At 53.8% G+C, this 19,603-nt stretch overlaps 1 protein-coding gene and 1 long non-coding RNA gene across 3 annotated transcripts in view; both read left to right on the forward strand.

The window, feature by feature from the left end:
• Positions 1–19,603, forward strand: part of PTPRN2 (protein tyrosine phosphatase receptor type N2) — a 1,109,078-nt gene that overhangs the window by 91,217 nt on the left and 998,258 nt on the right. For both annotated transcript variants that reach the window (XM_089336860.1, XM_051857048.3), the window contains exon 2: positions 14,266–14,316. In XM_089336860.1, coding sequence (XP_089192986.1) covers positions 14,266–14,316 — 51 coding nt within the window. The remainder of the gene's footprint in view (positions 1–14,265; positions 14,317–19,603) is intronic.
• Positions 6,219–9,247, forward strand: LOC149125289 (uncharacterized). Its single transcript, XR_016211364.1, has 3 exons — positions 6,219–6,731; positions 8,287–8,367; positions 8,793–9,247. It is a non-coding gene; the product is annotated as an uncharacterized LOC149125289 (long non-coding RNA).

Genomic DNA, 19,603 nt, shown 5'->3' on the forward strand with positions numbered 1-19,603 from the left:
GAAACCGGTATTTTCCCTGTGTGGTCTCAGCAAGTGGGTTGTTACTCTTCCTGTGGTCACGCACAAAGATTTCATGGTTAAAAAGATGTTAAAATAACAAAAATAGACTAGCACTGGAAGGCGCCAAGCTGACAGGATGGTCATACCAAGGGGAACCTCCAGGGTCTTTAACATACACAGTGCCTTTGTGCTTCTGAGAGGGGCCCACGGGGATGGGGGGCTGCAGCTCCTGTGGGGCTCCTACCTGCCTGGCTGTGTTGGGGGGGTGCAGAGCGCGGGGTCCTCACCATCACCTGGGAACTCTCAGCAATGCGGGTTCTCAGGCCCTCCAGACCCACTGAGTCGGGAACTCATGTTGTGGGCCCAGCAATCTGTACTGCTTTGTTTGTTTGTTTCTTATCTATTTGAAAGGCAGAGAGAGAGAGAAGGAGGGAAGGAGGTTCAAATGGCTGCAGCAGTCAGGGCTGGCCAGGCTGAAGCCAGGAGCCTCATCTGGGTCTCCCACATGGGTGCAGGTTTCCAAGCACTTGGCCGTCCTCTACTGCCTTTCCAGGCACATTAGCAGGGAGATGGATAGGAAGTGGAGCAGCCAGGACTCAACCCAGTGCCCATGGGGATGCTGGCACTGTGGTTAACCTGCTGCACCACCGCGTGGGCCCCGCAGTTTGTGTTTTAACAAGCCCTCGGGGAGCATAAGATTGGGCACCACAAGGAAGATAAGGGTCATGATCATGTTCTTCCTACTTGATTCCGTAGTCTGGTTTACTGGCTCCAAGGGAGATGCTGTGTGGTAGAAGCTTCCATGGTCTGTGGATTGACAAACGTTGCCTGTAGGATTCTTTCGGAGATACCATGGACTTTTGGAGGCTTGTAGGTTTTTGGGAAATCCTGCAAAGAAAAAAAAATTCCAATTACATTTCAGCTCATGTGTTTCCAATGTATTTGACTCCACACTTTTTTAAAAAGAAGACATTTGTTTGAAAGGCGAAGTGACAGAGAGAAATGGGAGGTGGGGAGGAGAGCGAGCGAGCAAGTGCACTGTCTTCTATGTTCTGCTTCACTCCCCAAATGGCCACAGTAGCCAGGGCTGGGCCAGCTTGAAGGCAGTAGCCTGGACCTCCATTTGGGTCTCCCACATGGGTGGCAGGGGCATAGGTGCTTGGGCCATTATCTGCTGCCTCTCATGCAATAGCAAGACGCTGGGTCAGAAGCAGAGCACTGACTCAAACCGGCACTCCAATATGGGGTCTTGGACACAAGCGGCGGCTTAACCTCACGTAGTCTGCTGAGCGGCCGTGCTGGCCCAGACCTGACGCCTTTTTAATAGCAATTATTAACACACTGCAGCACCTGTGCTTGGCAGCACTGCCTCATAAGATGAGCATAGCAGGGGCCAGCGCCGTGGCACAGCGTGTTAAAGCCCTGGCCTGAAGCGCCGGCATCCCATTTGGGTGCTGGTTCGAGTTCCGGCTACTCCTCTTCCGATCCAGCTCTCTGCTATGGCCTGGGAAAGCAGTGGAAGATGGCCCAAGTGCTTGGGCCCCTGGACCCCCATGGGTGACCCAGAGGAAGCTCCTGGCTCTTGGCTTTGGATCAGCTCAGATCTGGCTGTCGTGGTCATTTGGGGAGTGTGGCTTTACCCACTTATGCCACAGCGCTGGCCTCTGATTGTAAAAATTAGATGATGAGTGATTTTTTTTCCTGTGCAATTTAAAATCAAATAAGCATGCCGTTGGTTACTTGGGACAAGAAAAAATTTCGAAAATGAAGTAGAAAAATTAGAAAATGGATTGTAAAGAGTTCGTTGAATCCACTTTATCATATGGTCTTTAATAATCGCTGATTGAAGTTTCTAGATTCAGAATGATCTCTCCGTGTCACACCTTTGCCTCTCAGCATGGGCCATGCAGGCCAGAAGCTGCCTCCAGCTCATTGGAAATGCAGAAACCAAAATTCACTGTTACAGGCTTCCAGGCTGATTCATATGCACATCAGAATTTGAGAAACACTATATCTGTCCTGTAGTGTTGACACAATAAATTTCCTTAGGAGGGGTCCTGAGACAATGAGATTGTTAAAGGGCCAATGCATCCTTGTTTTTCTAAACTACATGAAAGTAAGAGGGATCTTCAAAAAGTTCATGTAAAACACGTGTTGTGCAAAAACTGTACGTGGGTTTCCCTTCTCTTTCATCAGAGACCACAGTTTTAGCCCAGTGCAGCTAAAAGTCTTGCTTGCCTTTCAGGTCGTGCCTCTAATGCACATCTTTTTAGAACATTAGGTGTGGCCAGCGCCGCGGCTCACTAGGCTAATCCTCTGCCTGCTGGGCCAGCACACCAGGTTCTAGTCCCGGTCGGGGCGCCGGATTCTGTCCTGGTTGCCCCTCTTCCAGGCCAGCTCTCTGCTATGGCCCAGGAGTGCAGTGGAGGATGGCCCAAGTGCTTGGGTCCTGCACCCCATGGGAGACCAGGAGAAGCACCTGGCTCCTGCCATCGGATCAGCGCGGTGTGCCGGCCGCGGCAGCCATTGGAGGGTGAACCAACGGCAAAGGAAGACCTTTCTCTCTGTCTCTCTCTCACTGTCCACTCTGCCTGTCAAAAAAAAAAATTAGGTGTGTGACACAGACACGCACAGCATGGCTCAGCCATCCTGTTAAAGCTGCGTGGTTCCTTTTCTCACTTTTGGTCCTGTTCCTTTATGGAATATACTCGGCATAGGGACTTCAGAGTTCATGGAAGACGGAATGAAATGATGTTTGTTTTGGTGTAACACGTTTTTGACATCCATGCACATCCTTCACATTTTAGTGTAGGTTAAGAACGTCCCAGCTTCTGATCCAGCTTCCTGCTGGTGTAGGACCTGGAAGGCAGCTGGTGATGGCGCAAGAACTTGAATCCTTGCCACTCAGGTTTGGGGTTCAGACTCCTGGCTTTGGCCTGGCCCAGTCTCAGCTAGTGGGAGTGTTTAGGGAGTGAACCAGCAGGTGGAAGATCTCTGTCTCTTTCTCACTTTGTTTCTCTGCCTTTCAAATACAGTACAAATAAATGAAGCGGATGGCTACCATGTGAACTTTTCTGAGACTCGCCTCTCCGTTTGCGTTTGTCTTCTGGTGGAGAGTGGCTGTTCACACCTGCAGGCGTTAACATTCGAGACTTTATCTGCTATTTTTTTCTGAAGCTTTTCTTTAACTTTGTATCTATGGAAACCAGCTCAGAAATGCTTTCTTCATCCAAAAGCATAATTTGCCAAATATCCTTATTTTGAAGACATTGTTCCACTTCAGGAAATTGTCTGAGGACAAAAACACAGGGTGATTAACACGCCGCTCAGGATAAACCTCGTGGAGGTCGATGCTATCACAGCTTAAATTAATGAAAGAGGAATGCATAATGCTGACAGCCCATTTCCCAAACAGTAACTCCTGGGCTTTAAAAACAAACAACATAAATTCTGGTAGATTTCCTGAATTTGGTACCATTTCCTGTTCTCCAGAGAGTTTAAGTAAATCTGTGCAATTAGGAAATTGAAACCAAGGAAGTTACTAAGAGTGTTAGTTTTCTTATTCTTTAAAAAAAAAATTCAGAACTTATACCCAACTCTTTGGCCACCTCCTGATGTGGGACACAGTGGTTCTCTTGGGGGAGACCCCGACTTTGCATAGGGGAGGAGTTGAAAGCAGAGCCAGTTTCAGAAGAGTGGCCCCTGCTTTGAACAGTCTTTACAGAAGACAGTGCAGACGTGAGGCCCGGTGTGGACAGGTCAAGAACACTGGGGGGTGGGGAGGAGCTTGAGGAGCCCTGCTTATCATTTTCATGGGCTCCAAGAATCCCTCTCTTCAGTAAGGCACCTGTTCCTTGTCCATGTGAGTGGGCATCCCCAGGCACCTGTGTCCCGTAATGCCTTGTGCTGCACCAGCGTGGAATGTGGGCTGAACAGAAGGCCAGCTCTTCCCTCCCTCCCCACACACACATACACCCAAGGCACTGGGACCTGCACACAGAAGCGGTTCAGTGGTGAGTCCCCAGGTTCTGCAATGAATGCAGTAGAAGAAACCTGATGTGTGTTTGCTAACATAATTAGCTCAGAATTCACAGCGTAAAGGCATCGCACAGGCCAGCATCGCCACATCGTTTAGGGACGCATGCTGTAGTCTAAGACCCCAGTTGCCATGCGGTCCTGAGGCCAGAGCGCCAGTCTTCCCACTCTGAGGGGGAGAATCCCGTGTACCTGGCACTCTGGGTGAACGTTCCAGAATGCTTCAAGTGAGTGCCTCCCTTGATGGGGCCTTGCTTTTGTGTCCCTTCCTTCTTGGCCTCTGCCAGGATTTCACTGCCGACTTCCTCTGGTCTGCATGGCGACTGTGTTTTCCCGGGGTTCAGCCTGTGCCGGTCGGTCGAGTGATGGATCGGCTCCGGAGTGAGTATGGAAAGCTTCCAAACCACTGGGCCGTTGTGTGGCCGGCCTGGGTAACTTCAAACCATGCGTTGTCTACTGCCTTTGGGCTGAGAAAAGTAATAGGAGCTTGTGTTGTGGTTGGGATCCTCTGGATATCCAGAGATTGTGGTCTTCCGCGCCCCGCTGGGAAGTTCAGCCAGTGCTGGTGTGAATGATGGAGATGCCAGGGCCCTCTCGTCTCCAGAAGCTTACGAGCTCTCGGTGAGCACTGTGCCTACCTGCCCGTCCTGAGCCTCATGGCCTCTCCACAGCCTGAGCTGACGTTCACGACGCCTGAGCCCGGGAGAAGACTGGCTCAGACAGACGATGCCCTCACCACACGGGGTGATCCGTCACGCGCTGTCAGGCCAGCAGAGATAGGGGTACTGGTGCAGGCGGCTTGGCTGGCCTTGCCTCCGCACTGTCCATCCACAGCCGGTACCATCTGTCTCTTTCCCCTTCCAAAGTTGGCCTCCAGAGCAGATTTTGTAACCCAGTCAGAATGAAATAGAACAGCCTGGTCTCCTCTAGGTGCCCGGAGGTTCTTAGCATTTTAGGGTGGAGGCCCGGGCCTCTTGCTGTGGGTGGGAGAGGGCAGTGGGTTGGCAGTATCAGAAGTGGGAAAATCACGGTGGGTGAGGGGCAGGCACCCCTCTGCAAATCCCTCCGAGCTGTGTCCCGGATGTGTCGGGGTGGGGGGCAGGGAGGGAGAGGTAGGTCCTGGACCTCCTAACAGAGCCCCTGACCCAGCCGCCTAGGGAGGGAGCCCTGCAGGGTGTGTGGGGACACTGCAGGGACTGATGTCACCAGGCTGCAGGCCTGGCTGGGGCTGCGTAATTAGAATTCCCTCTCACGCCGGAGTCTGGATGTGCTTCCGTCTCAGGCACTACACGTCCCCTCGGCATCTGGTGGCAGGGGTGAGCACTGTCGCTCGCCTCCCGGAGCGCTCTCTGGGAGTCCAGCAGCAGTGACGGGCGAGGCCAGGGCCAGAAGCCACCTGTGTGGGTGGACCCTGGGAGTGGAGCTACAGCCTCTCCTGCTCCCTCCCTCCCTGCATTGTCTTTGAAACAGCAATCGCAGCCAGAACCCGAGATCTAGGGCGAGGGAAGCAAGAGGCTCTGACCTGCGGTGTGCACTGCCTTAGATAACGGCCTCTCACGAGTTTCTGGCTGCTCCCTCCTCCCCCGGGGGCAGAGCCTGGCGGGGGCAGCCCAGCCGCGGCGGGTCCAGGCGCTTTAATCTCTCGCTGTCTTTCAGGTCCTTTTCTAAGAATAGGCGTTTCTGAATGTAGAACCGGGTTCCTGTCCCTGCCTGGATTTCCTGTCCTGGTTGAATGCAGTTTGGGGTTTGTTCTGATAGAGACATTCAGTGAGACTCCGTGGTCCCAACAGTGCCGGCTGCTGCCATGATGGTGCCAGAACCATGACAGTGGCCACCACCTGGGCACCAGGACCCTGTGCCAGGCACGGCCGGGGGCTTTATTCTCACAGCTCCTGCCAGGTGAGCAGAGCAGGTCCCTACTTAGCTTTGGGAAAGTAAGCCAAGGTGTGTGCCTGTGATATGGAGAGGTGGGACTGGTTGGCTTCCTTACTAGGAAGGAAATGAACATGGGTTTTCCAAAGACCATCTCTTCACGTCTGACACCATTCTTTGTAATGCTGATGGGCTTCCTAGCAAACAATGCAAGCTAATAAAATTCCCTGTAGCCTCCGGCTATCAGCAAGCCTCAGGTGTTCTACCAGGGAGGGAAAGATAAGGCGCCTTTGATGAGAGCCACTGCTCTGACAGACCTTGGCTCTGAGAAATGTAATTGATGAGGAATTACCATCGGCAGGTGTCTCTAATATCAGTTAATTGAAGGACCGACTCCAGGCGCGAGTCCCGGGGTCTCCAGGGGTTCAAGCACAGCTTTTCTCGAGATTTCGGAGGGAGACGAGACAGAAACACAAAATAACAGGCCGTGAGGGGCAGTGGGTGGTGAGGGTCACACACCGTGGGCGTGGCGAAAGGCCGAGGGGCCCCCGTGGGTCACCAGTGGTCCGTGGGGGCTTGGGAGCGTGGTGAGGCTTTGCCAGGGTGTTGAACTGGGCCAGTAGCAAAGGCAAGGTCTCTGTTACTTCGCGTGCAGCTTTTTAGATTATAAAGTCTCTTGTTCCTTGCTGAAAGTCGAACAGTATTGCAGTGCGTGACACAGAAGTGAAAGCTGTGATGACACAGGTGACAGTGTTGAGCCCCGGGGTCTGGATGTCAGACGTCTGTGACATCTTGGGTCACTGTCAGATGCCAGCTCACATCAGGTGGGTTTTGGGGGTCTCTGGGAATTGTTTAACATGTACTTCTTGGCATCCGTGTGGCTGTCAGGGATGGGGGTGAGGCTGGCTGTGTTACAGGAGCTGTATTGGCTGCTGCTTGGCAGAGGACCCCCCTCCCCCCCACCTCTTGGGCCATGCCTCTGCCTCTGAGCCTCAGGTGCCGCCCCTGCAGCAGGAGGAACTGCGGTCTCAGAGGAGGGACCCCTCCTTGTGGGTGGGGCCCTCAGCTGTCAGGGGTCTTGGCCACGGCCACTCCAAGGTCTGGGGTCCCAACCAGGAAGGTGTCACCTCCCTGCACACTTGTGAGCTCTTCTGCCCTGGGGGACATGAATTGTCACCCCGTGAAGCTCAATCTACACTTACAAAGTCTCTTGTAGCCAGTAAGTATAGCTGTGCTTTCTCTGCCAGTAACCCTTTTTTTTTCATCTACTTATTTGAAAGAGAGATTCTTCCATCCTCTGATTCACTCCCCAAATGTCTGCAGTGGCTGGAGTTGGATTGGGCTGAAGCTGGGAGTTGGGAACACCACCCAGGCTTCCCAGGTCGGTGACGGGAACCCAGTTAGTGCCACGTCCCTGAGTCTTTAACGACAGGAGGCTGGCATCAGGAGCTGGGGCCGCGGACCCAGCCCAGGCGCGCCGATGTGTGTCGTTGGCATTTGACCGCTGCGGTAAATGCCACGCCTCCAGTGCCTCTTTTAGGAGGAGAGGGAGCTAGTGAGGTTTTTGCTGCGATTATGGAATCATCACATTGCCAACCTGGGGGCTTTGCAGGCCTCGCATTTAGCTCCCTCTGTAGCCTGAGAGGTGGTTGCCGTGTTGGGCCTGGGCCTTCCCCAGGAACCGGTGGGTGAGACTAAAGATGCCATCCCCACCCCAGGGTGCTCCCTGCTCTGCAGGGAGACGGGTGGGCGACCTTCTTACTGCAGCGTAAGGGGCCAGATGTGGGACAGGCAGCAGGCCAGGCCTCATGGGAGATGATAAGAAGGCGTATTTCTTTCTTTCTTTCTTTTTTTTTTTTTTTTTGCCAGGCAGAGTGGACAGTGAGAGAGAGAGACAGAGAGAAAGGTCTTCCTTTTGCCGTTGGTTCACCCTCCAATGGCCGCCGCGGCCAGCGCACCACGCTGATCCGAAGGCAGGAGCCAGGTGCTTCTCCTGGTCTCCCATGGGGTGCAGGGCCCAAGCACTTGGGCCATCCTCCACTGCCCTCCTGGGCCACAGCAGAGAGCTGGCCTGGAAGAGGGGCAACCGGGACAGAATCTGGCGCCCCGACCGGGACTAGAACCCGGTGTGCCAGCGCCGCAAGGCAGAGGATTAGCCTAGTGAGCCGCGGCGCTGGCTAGAAGGCGTATTTCTGTAGGCAGTCAAAACGGTGCTTGCTACTCAGCTCCGGGACCAAGGGCTTGATTGGGGGCCCCCGGTATTATCACAGAGGTGTCCTGGAGGGAGACCCAGCCACGGAAGTCCCAGGAGAGCTGGGAAAGCTGCCTGGCAAGCTCTAACACACCCATCTGCCCCTTACGTTTGCTTTTCCTTCGCAGGTCAAGCCTCACACACATGCACTGTTTCAGTGTCTGGAGTCTTGGAGCTGAGAAAGCAGCTTGCAGCAGGAAACAGTCCAGGTTAACGGAGAGCAAACAAACGAGGGGCACCACCCATCCTGGGCTCCCGCTGGGCCGTAGCCAGACAGGGCCCCTGCTCCCGGGCTGTTTTTCCGTGGGTTCTTTTGGTTTCTTCAGAATCTGCTGTGGGCTCTGCCCCACCGTGGGCTGCAGCAGCATGGTTCTCTCGTTAGTTTGTGGGTAGAGCAGACCTTGTGTGTGCAGGGTCAGGAGGTGGGGGGGGGTAGCAGGAGAGGGAGGTGAGGCAGGTGTGGTTAGAGGAGCAGAGTGGAGGGGCCCCTGGGCTGGGTCCCGGCCTGTTGCAACCCCTGTGATGTGAGGGCCCTCCCTGCTCCCTGTAGGGGGCCTGCACAGGTGAGGATCAGAGCGGGGAGAGGATTTGGGAGAGAACAGCTCAGTGTTTCACTGCTCCTCTGTCTCCCCAGGTGCAGACGCGTGTGTGGGACTCACGCCCCCCTCTTACCTGGCACAGCTTGGAACAGTGGGGAACATCATGTTTTGGAGAGAGGCGGACAGACCAGGCTTTGTGTCTGGTTTCACCAGTCCCTGGCCGGCTGGCTGTGGGTGTGTGCCTGACCTTTCCAAGTCCTGCTTTCTCATCTGTAGAACTGGGAGTGGTGGCAGGTGCACTGCAGGCTGTTGGAAGGGCCGGCGACGGCCAGAGCCTGGCTCCAACCGAGGGCAGCTCTCTGCTTACTGCATGGGGTACGGGGCGAGGTTTCACGCCGTGTTGTTATTTACTGCACCCGAGAACTCAAAGAGAAGAGCAAACACTGCAGAGTAATGGGAAATCGATGAGCGAGAACACTTTGTTATTTGTGGAAAATCACCACGGGGAAAACAGTAATATACTTGCTATTAATATATGCTGTTTAATCCACATGGCAGATGGATTTTGTTGTAGTTTTCATTAGTTACAACACTAAATCATTTATGGTTTTTCTAGCATTATCAGCTCTCAGGAAAATTCGGTGAGAATATTCTTGGATCCTGAGAATCTTCCAGTTGTTTGTAGCCGAGCCCAAAGCACCGATCCTGCTCAAGGGGTCCATCTGGGGAGAGAATTCATTGTCTTGGGGACCTTTGTCTCATGTTAGGTCCCCAGAACTATCAGATTCTTGGGCGTCTGCATTTGCCTCATCTCGGGGCTTTGACAAAACTCTGTGAGTGGGGCCAGCGCTATGGTGTAGTGGGCTAAGTCTCCTGCAGCACCAGCATCCCATGTGGGTGCCGGTTTGAATCCCAGCTGCTCCACTTCTTATCCAGCTTCCTGCTAATGTGCCTGGGAATACAGCAGAAGATGGCCCAAGTGCTTGAGCCCCTGCACCCAACTGAGAGACCTGGAAGAATCTCTTGGTTCCTGGCTTTTGTCTGGCCCAGCCCTGACTGTTGGGGCCATTTGGGGAGTGAACCAGCAGATGGAAGACCTTCATCTCTCTCTCTCTCTCTCTGACACTGCCTTTCAAATAAATTTTATGTATTTAGAAGAGCCCAGGAAAGTCCCTTAAGTTTTGGGCCTCTGCTCTCTGCCTGTGTCACACCTGGAAAGAAGGCTTTGAGGAGGAGGGGGTGAGCAGGGGAGGGGCGGGCCAGGTATGTGCTGAGCCGTTCTGCAGCCTCCAACCAGAGAGGCAGGCTGTGCCTCCGTTCAGGGCTGCTGTGTTTCTACAACAAGAACAAGCCCTTTGTGAACAGCTAGGAGTGAGAGGCAGATCTCGTCAGGATTTTGCAGAAATGGATCCATTTTCTTTCTTTCTTTCTTTATTTTTGACAGGCAGAGTGGACAGTGAGAGAGAGACAGGGAGAAAGGTCTTCCTTTGCCGTTGGTTCACCCTCCAATGGCCGCCGTGGCCGGCACATCGCGCTGATCCGAAGGCAGGAGCCAGGTGCTTCTCCTGGTCTCCCATGGGGTGCAGGGCCCAAGCACTTGGGCCATCCTCCACTGCACTCCCTGGCCACAGCAGAGAGCTGACGTGGAAGAGGGGCAACCGGGACAGAATCTGGTGCCCCGACCGGGACTAGAACCTGGTGTGCCGGCGCCGCAAGGCGGAGGATTAGCCTATTGAGCCATGGCGCTGGCCAAAGTGGATCCATTTTCATCTTGAAGATGGTAAAAGGCAAAAAGACAAGATAATGTCAAAATGCTGCTTACTGTTCTGAGAAAACAAAAGAGAAATTTACACTGAGAGCATCATTGTGTGTGCATATGAGCATTTGTGTGTATGTGTGTGAGTATGTATATGTGTGGAAACATGAGTGCATGTGTGTGCACATACATGAATGCGTAGGATTGTGCACGTGTATGTGTGCACGTGCGTTCTGCAGCTGAGGGAAAAATATATGAATTAAGGAGGAGTGGCCAGGGCCCCAGAGCCCTACTGTGAACTGTCAGCCAAGGGAGCAGTGGGAATTTTGGAAATGCCATGTGTTTTCTTTTTTTTGAGAAAATTTATTTTTTTGACAGGCAGAGTGGACAGTGAGAAAGAGAGACAGAGAGAAAGGTCTTCCTTTGCCGTTGGTTCACCTTCCAATGGCCGCTGCGGCCGGTGCACTGCACCGATCCGAAGGCAGGAGCCAGGTGCTTCTCCTCATCTCCCATGGGGTGCAGGGCCCAAGCACTTGGGCCATCCTCTACTGCACTCCCTGTCCACAGCAGAGAGCTGGCCTGGAAGAGGGGCAACCAGGACAGAATCCGGCGCCCCGACCGGGACTAGAACCTGGTGTGCCGGTGCTGCAGGCGGAAGATTAGCCTATTGAGCCGCGGCGCTGGCCAAAATGCCGTGTGTTTTCATGGAAAGGGTAGATAATACAGTACAACTAGGGATTACTGGTCTGCAGCATTGCGCACCACACGGTTCAGGGCCAGGTGGGCCGCTTTGGGTGTTCTTCAAGGACTTAGCTGCTGGCCTCCGTGCAGTGTCCGGCCTTTGGTGTAGACCATCGGCGAGCTGACCCCTGGACCAGGTGCAGGAGCCCGTGTGAGGTTGGAGGACGTGGGGGTGAGCCAAGTGTCTGCCTGAGAAAGAATTTTTTTCCTTGATGACTTATGGTCATGATCACTATTAGTAGGTAGCTACTGTTTAAAATGAAATGTGTTCTTGCTTAATTTTAGAGCAAACAGCAAGACAAATAAATTAGAAGTGAAATTAGCATATTGACTGGCGGGGTGAAATACGCCCAGCGTTTGCGGCTCCAGCAGTAAATAACTTGAGATCCTGCTGTCGCCGTCGCCTCCTCTCCCGGGAGCGATGCTGGGCTCTCTGACGCTCTTCTCATCCGTCCTTCGAATGGGTCAAACGGGGCAGGGTGTCCCTCCAAGGTCAGGATCCAAGTGTGCATCGCCATGCATGCCTCGTTCAGCCATGACTCAAGCAGGGACAGGAGGAGCCCAGAGCCCTTCCCGGCAGAGTTCTGTTGCCATGGGACAGGCAGGGTTCTGCGTGTGAGGCCGTGTCCGACCCTAGTGCAGTGGCGTGTGTGCACGTGTCCCTGTGTCCTGCCTTCCTCAAGGTCATTCTCCTGGCACTGGAGCCCTGCTGCGGTGACGCTGGGTGGAGAACTGTGTCACCAGCAGCAGCACGGCCAGGATGCGGAGCGGTTCTGTAGCACTGTGACGTCACCCTTCGCAGAGTCCGCAAGTAGCCACGTCCTGGCCGTGCCCAGCCTGTCCTGGCTGCTCAGGCGCTTGTGAATGCCGAGGGCCTGGGTGCTGGGAGGGGGTAGCAGGAGGCCTAGCGGGCGCCCCAGGGCCGAGCCTCTGTCTGGACTGCAGTGAGGGGTCTCGAGGGTCGGCGGTGGGAGAGCCCCAAGGTCGCTTTGCCTGGCCCTGCCTCCAGTGCTCACGACGCTGAGACAGTAGGGCCTGGGGGGCTTTCTCAGACCCCTGATGCTGTGGGGGAATGGCCTGGCATTTGGGCTTCCAACTCCCCAGTGCCGGTGCTGCTGTGCCAGGTGTCCCCTGGGAAAGTTCACTGCCGATTACCTTCCCGGCTGCTTTGCCATTTGCACACCACGCTGCCCGGCTCAGGTGCTCGACGGAGGGAGGAACGCCTGGGGGCTTTCAGACAGCCAGACTCTGCTTAGCTCGCCTGGTCCTGAGTGCCTGCTCGCAGTGGGCAGTTTGCCCGGGGCAGTGTGGGGCAGTGTAGGCCAAGGAGCCGGCTCACCTTGGTTTCTTCTCCTTTGGGGAGGTGATAAAGCTGTCACTTGCTTGGTGAATTCATGGTAATTCTGTATATATTTAGTTCTGCAATGATACTCATGCTTTTTAAGGTTAGTTTATTTATTTGAAAGTCAGAGTTACAGAGAGATCTTCCACCTGCTGGTTCATTCCCCAACTGCCTGCAACAGCCAGAGCAGGGCCAGGCCAAAGCCAGGAGCTCCTTCCAGGTCCTCCTTGTGGGTGGCAGGGGCCCATGGACTTGAGCCATCCTCTGCTGCTTTCCCAGGCGCATTAGCAGGGAGCTGGATCAGAAGTGGAGCAGCCGGGACTCGAGGGGGCACCCGTACAGGATGCCAGTGTTGCAGGTGACGGCTTTGCCCACTATGCCACAACACTGGTCCCAGTGATACTCATTTTTGCTTGCTGTGCAGATGGTGTCTTGTGCCTCACTCAACTCGTTTTTGTGTCGTGTAATTGCATACTGTAGCTCTGAGGATTTTACGCCAACGTCCTGGTGGGGAGTTAACGACTGGGAGCTCTAAGGCACCTCTGAGAGATGGATTGCCTTTGTAACTCAATGTCAGTTCCTTTTCTTCATCCATTGACTCCGGGGCACCTGCTGGCTACCAGACACATGGGCAGCCGCAGTAGACATGGTAGAGGTTAGCAGGTGACATCTCTGTGGTTCCTGCTTGGCGGTGCTCTTGGCCAGAAGAGGAAGATGTGGAGGAGTCCTGTGATGGGTGTCTCACCTGGGCAGTCACGGGAGATTTCGTGGTGGACTCCCGGGTGGGATGCAGTGGCTGGACGGGACTTTGCCAGTTGGAGAAATGGGAGTGAAGACCTTTAATGCCTCGGCAGGAGTGGGTTCTCGGTGTTGGTGGAAGGCCTGGGGAGCTCAGCGTGCACGCGGCTCCTGTTGGCTTCTGCCCCTTGGCTGTGCCCCCGGGGCCCCCAGCTTCCAGTGGCGTCTGCTGCTCTGGCTGCCGTTGGCCCCCTGCACCCTCTCTGTTTTCTTGAAGCCCTTTCTGGGTCTGCGGGACACACAGCTGACCGCCAGCCTTCCCCACCTGCCCTGGCCTCAATGCCATGGGCGAGTGAGTTTGAGGCGGCCCCACCTTCCCGGCTCACATGGAGGTTTCCACGGCTCTTTCTAGGTGCGGACAGAGGCCCCGCAGCCAGGAGCTGCCTCTCCTCCCGCGTCTTCCCCCGAGGGCGGAGGCCCCTGCCTCTCTCCGTCCTGTCTCTTCCCCCTCGCTCCTCCATTCTCCTTTCATTTCCCCTCCACCATTGCTTCCTCTCTTCATTCTTCCTCTCGTCTGTGCAGCTCCAGGTGTGCATGCGTGTGAATTAGGCACACGATGCTCAAGAGAAGGACCGAAGGTCCTGGCCCGTTTCTGATGTGGACGGCGCTGACCTTAAGCTCAGCCAAGCATCCCCTGGGAGTGGCACAGTTAGCGTAGAGGAGTAAGCTCAGGAGGGTGTCTGTCTGCGTGGATCTCCATGCCCATGTGTGCCTGCGAGACACGGGGCACCCGGAGCAGCTTCCTGCTGGAGACATTGGCCCAGGGCATGCAGGGGCCTATGGTTCTGGCCGCAGGATAGTCAGGCCTGTCTCAGAGATGCCAGATCAGAGTGGCCCCTGCCTGGCTGTGAGACTCTGCAGCCGCAGGTGCCTGGGCCGCCCCTTGTTCCTCCTCTCACCGACTCTGCTGTCTTTTGTTTCTCTCGCCCAGGCTGCCTGTTCGAGGATGGCCTTTGCGGACCAACGGAGGCCTGTATAAATGGTAAGTGTGACGTCCTGGATGTGTGCAGCTGGGGTTCGGGGTCTGCCTCTCTTTAGGACGGGCTCCGGCTGTGTAGACCGAGGGGCCTCCAGCCCCGCCAGGTGTGGTGTGTCTCGTCTGGGGCTCCTGGGGAGAACCGCGGCGCTGGGGCTCCTTTGGATGCCGCATCAGTGGCGGGGGAGGGGACGTGGATCCTGCTGTTTGTATGCGGTTTCACGAATGCGCGTCTTTGCCTGTATCTGGGCTGCGGCACTGTGGGGCGGTTCATGCGAAGCTTGGCAGCAGTCGGGGTGGTGTCCGGAGCCGTGGACAGTGGATTCCTGTGTGCTGGAGCAAGACTTTGCTGGTTTGGAATGGGCACACCTGCCCTGACCTTTCTCACCATCAGCGTCCACCGTCCTGACCACCGATTGCTTTTCTCGCTTCTCCATCCTCCTGCTGGTTTTGTTCCAACAGTGAGGTTTTCATTCCTGTTGCCACCTGCTTGCCTGTCTTATCAGATAAAAAATATCTTGCTTTAGAGTAGGGTTGATGCGCACACGGGTGGCAGTTACAATACAGGGAGTGTGGGAAGTCCGTAGAGAGCCAGCATTGGCCAGGGGCTACTCCAAGGGGAGGGATCAAGCCAGAGCATCCACTAAGACACGTCTGTGACTGCTTTACCTGCAGTCAGAGTGGATCCGCACTGGCCCATCCTCTCCCTGCAGCTCTCTGCCCCGCTCTGTTTTTAGGGAGATGGGGTGGGTTTGACTCCTGCAGGTTCTGCCTGCCCCGTTGATGACCCGGCACAGGTGTCCCCCGGCACCTGGACTCTGCACAAACAAGGGTGCTGGTGGGCAGGGCCCACTTGGCGGAGGAAGGCATGGGCCTTGGGGCATGGCCCAGCAGCGCTGTTAGTGTTTTGAGCCCATTCCACATGATCCACGGACGTCTGAGCTCGGCGAGCGCTGTTAGAGAGAATGTGCTTACGGCATGAGGGCCCTGTAGGCAGTTGTCAGCCCCCGTGTGTGCAGTGGTGGGACCAGCCCTGGGTCCTAGGCCAGGAACTTCAAGGCTGGGGACCACATGCTGGTAGGAAGCAGAGCTGATGCCGGGAACTTGGAGAACACACTGTGGACAGTCTGGAGTGTTCTGCTTTGTGCTTTTTCCTTTTTCTGGGAGAAATTTCGGTACAGAAGGTGATAAGTGCTGGCCTGGATTAGAAGACAAGTAGGGCCAGTGCTGCAGCTCAACAGGCTAATCCTCCGCCTGCAGCGCCGGCACCCTGGGTTCTAGTCCCGGTCTGGGTGCCGGATTCTGTCCCGGTTGCCCCTCTTCCAGGCCAGCTCTCTGCTGTGGCCCGGGAGTGCAGTGGAGGATGGCCTAAGTCCTTGGGCCCTGGACCCGCATAGGAGTCCAGGAGAGGCACCTGGCTCCTGGCTTCGGATCAGCGCAGTGCGCCGGCCGCAGCGACGGCCATTGGAGGGTGAACCAATGGCAAAGGAAGACCTTTCTCTCTGTCTCTCTTTCTCACTGTCTGCTCTGCCTGTCAAAAAAAAAAAAAAAAAGAAAAAAAAAGAAAAAAAAAGAAAAAAAAAAGAAGACAAGTAAAAGAGTAGTTGCACAGGTCACAGTTCATAGTGCAGGGACAGGTGGGGGTGACGGGTGCAGCTCTGGCCAGCTGCTGGCCTCCTGCTCAGCCCTGCTTTGTGCTCCTTGGAATGCACCTTAGCCAGCTTGTATTTGGAAGTTGCATTTAAGAAAAATAGTTATTTATTTTGAAAGAGTTACAGAGGGAGAGAGACAGAGAGAGAGCGCTTCTATCCACTGGTCATTCCCCAGATGACCTCGCTGGCCAGGACTGGGCCAGGCCAAAACCAGGAGCTTCATCCGAGTCTCCCACATGGATGGCAGGGATCCACATGCTGGGGCCATCTTCCACTGCTTTCCCAGGCCATTAGCAGGGGGCTGGATGTGAAGTGGAGCAGCGGGACTCAAACTGGTGCTTATATGGGCTGCCGGGTCACAAGGAGCAACCTTATCCACTATGCCTCAATGCTGGGCCTAAGAATTACCTTTTTTTAAAAAAGATTTTATTTATTTATTTGAAAGGTAGAGTTATAGACAGTGAGAGGGAGAGGCAGAGAGAAAGGTCTTCCTTCCATTGGTTCACTCCCCAGATGGCCGCAACAGCTGGAGCTGCGCCGATCCGAAGCCAGGAGCCAGGAGCTTCTTCCTGGTCTCCCATGTGGATGCGGGGACCCTAGGACCTGGGCCATCTTCTACTGCTTTCCCAGGCCACAGCAGAGAGCTGGATTGGGAGAGGAGCAGCCGGGACTAGAACCGGCACCCATATGGGATGCCAGCGCCTCAGGCAGAGGATTAACCCAGTGAGCCACGGCGCTGGCCCCACCAAGAATTATCTTTTAAAACATACGTTATCTGCCTGGATTCAATTGATTTTGATGATAAAGGAAGCAGCTGTGTGTGTTCGTATGTGTGTTTATGTGCGCGTGTGTGTACGTGTGTGTGTGTGTGTGTGTGTGTGATTTAATCTGTCGCCTCAGTGGAAGGCAAGAATCCGTGGTGGCCACAGTCATTCTCGGATTTTTTTTTTTCCTTAACCTCAGCCTGCCTCCCTGACATGAAATTATATTAAGATAATAGCTTTGAATTCTTTGGAAAAGAAAAACAATTTAAATGTAAATTGTAAACATAAATATTCAGGCCTTGATTTATGGAAGTGGACAATATTTGATATTCTGTCTTACACAGTTAAGGCCTAGGAAATAGCGAAAGGGGCACCGCCCAGTCTCACAAAATTGTGCGCATTGTGTAGCTGATGGGAGGAATAAAAAAACTGTATCCTGCTGCTCCGAGCCTGGATTTATGGTTGCCACGGTGACTGTATAATTCAGCCTGACAGCTATTTGGGGTGGAGAGGTGTGGCCAGGCAGCCACCATGAGGACAGATGCAGCTGCACTGGGGTGAGCTGCGGAGTGGAGTCCAGAATGTTCCATCGTCAGATCCAACATCTGTCCGTCAGTCTGTCTCTCCTCCTCTCTTGCTACCTCACTCTCCTTTCTCGGGATACAAGTAGAAACATACAATCCTATTAGCCTGTATGTTTTTTTTTTTTTCCAAAAAAAACCTTGTTAAAAAAATAAACATTAAAATGTTTGGGTGGAATAAGATACTTTATAAAGTAAAAACATTAATGTGTTTACTATCTCACATCCATTAGGATAGCTATTAAAAACATTGGTAAGGATGTGGAGAAAGTAGAACCCTGTGTCCTGTCAGTGGGAATATAAAATGGGCTGTAGAAAAACAGTGGTGATGGGGGCTGGCGCCGTGGCTCACTTGGTTAATCATCCGCCTGCGGCGCCGGCATCCCATATGGGTGCCGGTTCTAGTCCCGGCTGCTCCTCTTCCAGTCCAGCTCTCTGCTGTGGCCCGGGAGGGCAGTGGAGGATGGCCCAAGCACTTGGGCCCCGCACCTGCATGGGAGATCAGGATAAGCACCTGGCTCATGGCTTCGGATCAGCGCGGTGCGCCGGCTGTAGCGGCCATTTGGGGAGTGAACCAACAGAAGGAAGACCTTTCTCTCTGTCTCTCCCTCTCACTGTCTGTACCTCTACCTGTCAAATAAATAAATAAAAATCTTAAAAAAAAAAAAAAAACAGTGGTGGTTCCTCAGAGGACTGGGATCCGACTCCCCATGCCATGCAGCCAAGCCACTTCTGGGTGTAGACACACAGGAACTGGAAGCCGGGACTGGAAGCCATATTTGTACTCATGCTCCCAGCAGTGTTAGTTACAGTAGCTGTAAGGGGAACAGCCAAGTCTCCATGGCCAGAAGAATGGCCAAGCACAGCATGGTGTATGCAGAGAATGGAATACTACTCAGCCCTAAAAAGGAAGGCAGTCCTGACACCATGGGTCACACATGGGTGACCCTCGAGGCCACACAGTGCAGTGCAATAAGCCAGTCTCCCCTACATGAGGTACCCCGAGTGGTCAGATGCACACAGAAATGAGTGTGGTGCTTGCCAGGGGCTGGTGGGGGGCAGGGGGAGAAGCCGGAAGTTACTTCTGGTTGGCATGGGGTTTCAGGTTGAGACAATGAGAGATTTCTGGAGGTGATGGTTGTACAACACTGTGAATGTAATTAATCCTGCTGACTGCACACTTAAAAATGGCCAAGATGCGAACTTTTACATAGACATTACCACAATAAAAAAAAAACTGAAAAATTAGAGCTCTAATTTTGGTTGTTAGAGAAAAAAAGCTAAGTTCTGACAACTTAGCGCTTTTTTAAAAAAAGATTTTATATATTTATTTGAGAGGTAGAGTTACAAAGAGAGGGAGAGACAGAGAGAGGTCTTCCATCCACTGGTTCACTCCCTAGATGCGGCCGGAGCTGCACTGATCCAAAGCCAGGAGCCAGGAGCTTCTTCCGGGTCTCCCAGGCATGTGCAAGGGCCCAAGGACTTGGGCCATCTTCTACTGCCTTCCCAGGCCATAGCAGAGAGCCACAGCGCGGCCCCCTGACAGTATGTCTTAAGATTGGGTGATTACAACATCCTGCAGCAGGTTGCAGGAGAGAGAGCTTAGATGTGGTCTCATAGCTGTCCTGTATAATGGAGAAGTGGGTTTCAAAACAGTTTCTTAAATGGATTTGCTTCCATGGTCAGTAAGTAAATGGGACACACCTACAACAGATGGTGTGTTCTAAAAATAACTGCTAAAGGTTTAATAATCTGCTGTTCTGTATGTAAGGAGACTGGGGAAGCAAAGGCAAGAAGAAGGTCACTCCTGTGTCAGGAAGCGAGACGTCAGCGTTCACATGCTGCTGGGGGGGGGGTGAGCAGTGCAACCAATCTGGAAGTCAGTTTCCCAACATATTCAGGTGCCTCAGAAGCGCCAGAGTCCAGGACCCAGAAATGTCATTTGTAAGAATATATTTTTGGGCCAGCACTGTGGTATAATAGGCTAACCCTCTGCCCACGGTGCCAGCATCCCTTACGGGAGCTGGTTCAAGACCCGGCTGCTCCACTTCTGACCCAGCTCTCTGCTGTGGCCTGGGAAAGCAGTGGAGGATGGCTCAAGTCCATGGGCCCCTGCACCCAGGTGGGAGACCCAGAAGAAGATCCTGGCCGAGCTCCGGCCATTGCAGCCATTTGGGGAGTGAACTAGCAGATGGAAGACCCCTCTGTCTATCTCTCCTTCTCTCTGTAACTTGCCTCTCAAATAAATAACATCTTCAAAAAAGAGAATATATTCAAGTACAAAGCTGTTCTTTGC

The sequence above is a fragment of the Oryctolagus cuniculus genome, chromosome 7 (assembly GCF_051225735.1).
Source record: "Oryctolagus cuniculus isolate XC-2025 breed Fujian yellow rabbit chromosome 7, ASM5122573v1, whole genome shotgun sequence".
Classification (NCBI taxonomy): Eukaryota; Metazoa; Chordata; class Mammalia; order Lagomorpha; family Leporidae; genus Oryctolagus; species Oryctolagus cuniculus.